This window comes from Microtus ochrogaster, unplaced genomic scaffold, assembly GCF_000317375.1.
Source record: "Microtus ochrogaster isolate Prairie Vole_2 unplaced genomic scaffold, MicOch1.0 UNK82, whole genome shotgun sequence".
In the NCBI taxonomy this organism is placed as follows: Eukaryota; Metazoa; Chordata; class Mammalia; order Rodentia; family Cricetidae; genus Microtus; species Microtus ochrogaster.
The window spans coordinates 413,320-417,766 of NW_004949180.1; the positions used below are offsets into that span (position 1 = coordinate 413,320).

Genomic DNA, 4,447 nt, shown 5'->3' on the forward strand with positions numbered 1-4,447 from the left:
GATCTCTGAGTTCTAGTCCAGCCTGGCCTACAGAGTGAGTTCCAGGGCTACACACTAAAACCCTGCCTTGAAAAACCAAAACAACAAAAATTAAACAAAACAAAATAAGGAACCTTATTGTGAGTCTTCTCAAGAGCTAAAGATAGAAAATATATTGTCTAGAAGTGATTTATTATTAAAGGTAAAATACCGTGCAAGTTACTTAGAAAAACAAGTAGTACAGTAAGACATTTGATATAAAACTTGAGGCAATTGTTGATTTTCATCTCTTCCCTTCTTAATTTTTAAAAACTCTTCTCTTAAAGGTTATCAACTGGCAAACTTCTCTTCACATTCCCCCTCAAGCTAAGCTGAGTCCTGAAGCCTCTGACCTCATCATCAAACTCTGTCGAGGCCCAGAAGATCGCCTAGGCAAGAATGGTGCTGATGAAATAAAGGCTCATCCATTTTTTAAAACCATTGATTTCTCTAGTGATCTGAGACAGCAGTCTGCTTCATACATCCCCAAAATCACGCACCCAACAGATACATCCAATTTTGACCCTGTTGATCCTGACAAGTTGTGGAGTGATGATAATGAGGAAGAAAATATCAACGACACTCTGAATGGCTGGTATAAAAACGGGAAGCACCCTGAACATGCTTTCTATGAGTTTACCTTTCGGAGGTTTTTTGATGACAATGGCTACCCATATAATTATCCAAAGCCTATTGAGTATGAATACATTAATTCACAAGGCTCAGAGCAACAGTCTGATGATGATGACCAGGACACAGGCTCCGATGTAAAAAACCGTGATCTAGTGTATGTTTAATAGACTAGGAGATACTTGTAAGAGTGCAGAAAGACCTGAAATGCAGGGTTTTTAGGTTTTGAGGAGATTATGCAAATATGACAGAGTTTGTGTGCTCTGTGTACAATATTTTATTTTCCTAAATTATGGGAAATTGTTTTAAAATGTTAATTTATTCCACCCTTTTAATCCAATAATTTAGAATAAATTGTTATAAGGAAAGTAAATTATGAACTGAGTATTATAGTCAGTTCTTGGTACTTAAAGTACTTAAAATATAGTGCTCTGTCTAAAAAGAGAAGCCTGGTATCTATTTGTATATATGCTAAATAATTTTAAAATTCAAGAGTTTTTGAGAGACAGTTTTATCTTGCTTTAACCAAATATGAAACATACCCATGTTTCCCCTGTAACTGTGGTTTTAGTTCACAATAAGCTAAAGAAATTAAGGCATCATTTTAGAAGGTGTACCTAGGCTAATGCTAATCTGGAAGTCATATCCTGGGATCACAAATAGAGCAGAAAAAAGTGAGTTCACTAGAAATAATGCAGTTTACCGCTTCCCTCCACGGAAGTCCTAACCTAGCCTCTCAATTACTGGCTTTAAAAAAAGAAGTCAGAGCACTACTAGTTTTGTTTCCATATTGATATTAATGCTGCTTCCAGTTTTAAAAGGGAACAAAGTTGCCATAAATCAAATTTTCAGATACTGAAAACTAAGGTCTGTAATATTTTCATCTTAAGATTAGAGTAAAAATTTCCATCTCCTAAGCAAAGAAATTATTTTCGGTTTGTAAAACTTTGATTAGAATTTATTTGTATGTACTCACTAAGAAAGTACTTTTCCAGGAGCTGGGGCTATAACTTAGTGGTAGAGCACTTGCCTAACATACACAAAGCCCTGGGTTCAATCCCCAGCACCGCTATCCCCGAAAGGTACCTTTGCAGTACAGTGATCAATCTTGATTGTGTTGTCATTGCTGTAGATTTCCTCTTCCAGAACAGTGCTACAAATCACTAGCACAGGAAAAAGTTCTATTTGGCACTATTATACCTAAGAGTAGATTAATTGGTTAAAAATAATTATTAATTAACTCCTAATTGGGATGACCATTCCTAATTAGAAGATACATAGTGGTTTAAAAATTGAAGACCGCCTAACTTATTTAAGATTAATGTGCCTATTTATATAATGTTTAGGTTCTAAGGAAGAATTGTGGCTTTATAACAAAATGCATAGTAACATCTTTTAGGAAGAAGAATCAGGCTGCATTCTTACCTTAGTAAAGTTTGTATATTATTTTCTTTTCCTAGGGTTTACTGACATGAATACTTTATCAGATTTAATGTTTGCGGATAGGAAAGATATTTACCTATCTAGCTTTCATATAAAAGATAATTTGTTTGAAACCATATGTATAAAAAAATTAAAAGCAAAGATATTTGATTGAATTGGAGAAAGAGAAAAATTATTAGCTTATTAGCTTACACTTTCATGTTCAGTTTAGAACCTGTTGCAGTATAAGAATGGGTCTTTGGGGTCACTGGTTCTTTTGAGATGAAGGCTGTGTTAACTCTGGCCTTAGTGAAAAAAGTGCATATCAGCACATACACAGAAAGTGCATATCAGCACATACACAGAAAGTGCATATCAGCACATACACAGAAAGCGTTGCATGCACATCCAGGGATCCCTAGATATGATAGAAACTTCACAGACAGGTTAGAGACCTACATCCTGTAAGTAAGTTGCTACATTCAACTGAAAACTCTTAATTTGTTGCACAGTTCTCAGATGAGCACATTCTGTAAAAATGATGATCTGTCATTGGAAGGTTTCTAGAGTACGACGTGATGATCCTGCGAATGCTGGCACAACACTGACATGTTTTAAACACTATTTTGAGGGCACTGAAATGTCGGGTGTTTCTCAAGGATTGCTAAGGAGAACTGTAAGAGAATGTGCTATCAGGAAACAGTCTTTAAATCATGGGGCGTTTGAATAGTCTGTAAAGTCCTATGCAAAACATACTAACTCAAGAGTTTTTTACTTGGGTCCCACTTTTATAAGACAGCCCTCTTGTTTTTTGGGCTTTCTCACTCAGATTTACATTTTCATTTAGTGGTTTTACTCCTGGATTATGGTGCAATACAGTAGAAAACCAACTTTGTCATATTTACACTGCAGGAAAACAAAGGTGCTGTCTCTCCCCTCCCACAACCACATTTCCTCTGAACATAAACACTACAAATTCTGTGTCCTTCTAAACTTCCCTGAAGGTCTAGTGTTTGTCAGAGGCAGTATATAAGCATCGGTATCTGTGATTTTAGTATTTTATTCACAATTTTAATATTTTGGATACTTATATTGGATTACTCCCTGACTACATCCAGTTCTTCCAGCATAGAAGCTGGTGCTTTATGAGCAAATAAAGAGAACAACATAAAACCTGGACACTCTCAACTGAAGCAGGGTGAAGACGCTGTTCTCCATGCTGTCCCTTAAAACTGGCTGTCTTGTGTACTTGCCCCTTTAATACGTTATCAATAGTATTTATAAAATGCGTTCTATAATTGTGTAATTGTACATACTGTTGTGTATTGTTCAGTGGCGTCCTGAGGCAGGCCCTGTTGCTGTTTTTGTCCTACCTTCCTATTTGTAATAGAAACTATAGAATGTATGACTAAGAAGTCACTTTGAGATTGACTTTTTTAAAAAGTTATTTCCTTCTGCTGTTGAGAAGTGCAAAACTGTGAGTGGAAATGTTTTATTCTGATTTAATGATATGTTAGAACTTAGAAACCCAGTGGGAGGAGTTCTTAGATATGCTGCTGCTGTTACCCAAGGTACTTTAGAACTTTTTCTTTAATAAACAAAGAATCCCTTTGATATTTAAAGTCAAACAGTTTGTGTTTTTTAATCTAAAATAAAACATAATTTGGGTCAACATATTGGTATATTTGTAAAGTGCCTTAGTATATTCCTTTGTGGAGGGCACTTCCCAGTTTACTTTTATAATGTATTATGTATATAAGTATTTTGTATTAAAATGGAATCAATGGCAACACTACCATTTTATAAAATAATGCTTTGCTAGAAAAAGAATTACAGCTTTGCAATATAACAACTGTTTTGCATATTTCTGAATGTAATAGAACAAATAATCAGTCAGTTTTAATGCATCTATTTGTATTTTCCCAATCATTTCCTCTAGTGTAACATTTGCTGGGATAATAAAAAAAAACAAAATTCAAATCTTTCAATTATGTGCGGAAAACTAAATTATGTAAATTTCTATTGATGGAGGAAGGTCATTGGTTAAGTAATAAAGATACTGCTTGGCCTCATAGGTTAAAACATAGGTGGGAGGAATAAACAACAGAATGCTGGGAGGAAGAGGAAGTGAGGTAGATGCCTCAGACAGACGCCATAGCTGAGCTCTCCGGGGGCACACGCGATGAAGCTCCGACCCAGGATGGACGTAGGCTAGAGTCTTCCTGGTAAGCGCACCTTGAGGGTGCTACAACATTATTAGAAATGGGCTAGTCCAGGGCTGGAGAGATGGCTCAGAGGTTAAGAGCATTGCCTGCTCTTCCAAAGGTCCTGAGTTCAATTCCCAGGTGCCCTCTTCTGGCATGCAGGCAGGCATGGA

The 4,447-nt window shown here is 36.1% G+C and overlaps 1 protein-coding gene across 1 annotated transcript in view; it reads left to right on the plus strand.

Moving 5' to 3' along the window:
* Positions 1–4,141, plus strand: part of Lats1 (large tumor suppressor kinase 1) — a 28,641-nt gene extending 24,500 nt beyond the window's left edge. Inside the window, exon 7 of the mRNA XM_026777780.1 lies at positions 306–4,141. Within this exon, the coding sequence (XP_026633581.1) occupies positions 306–815 (510 nt within the window). The 3' untranslated portion in view covers positions 816–4,141. The remainder of the gene's footprint in view (positions 1–305) is intronic.
* The last annotated feature ends 306 nt before the right edge of the window (positions 4,142–4,447 follow it).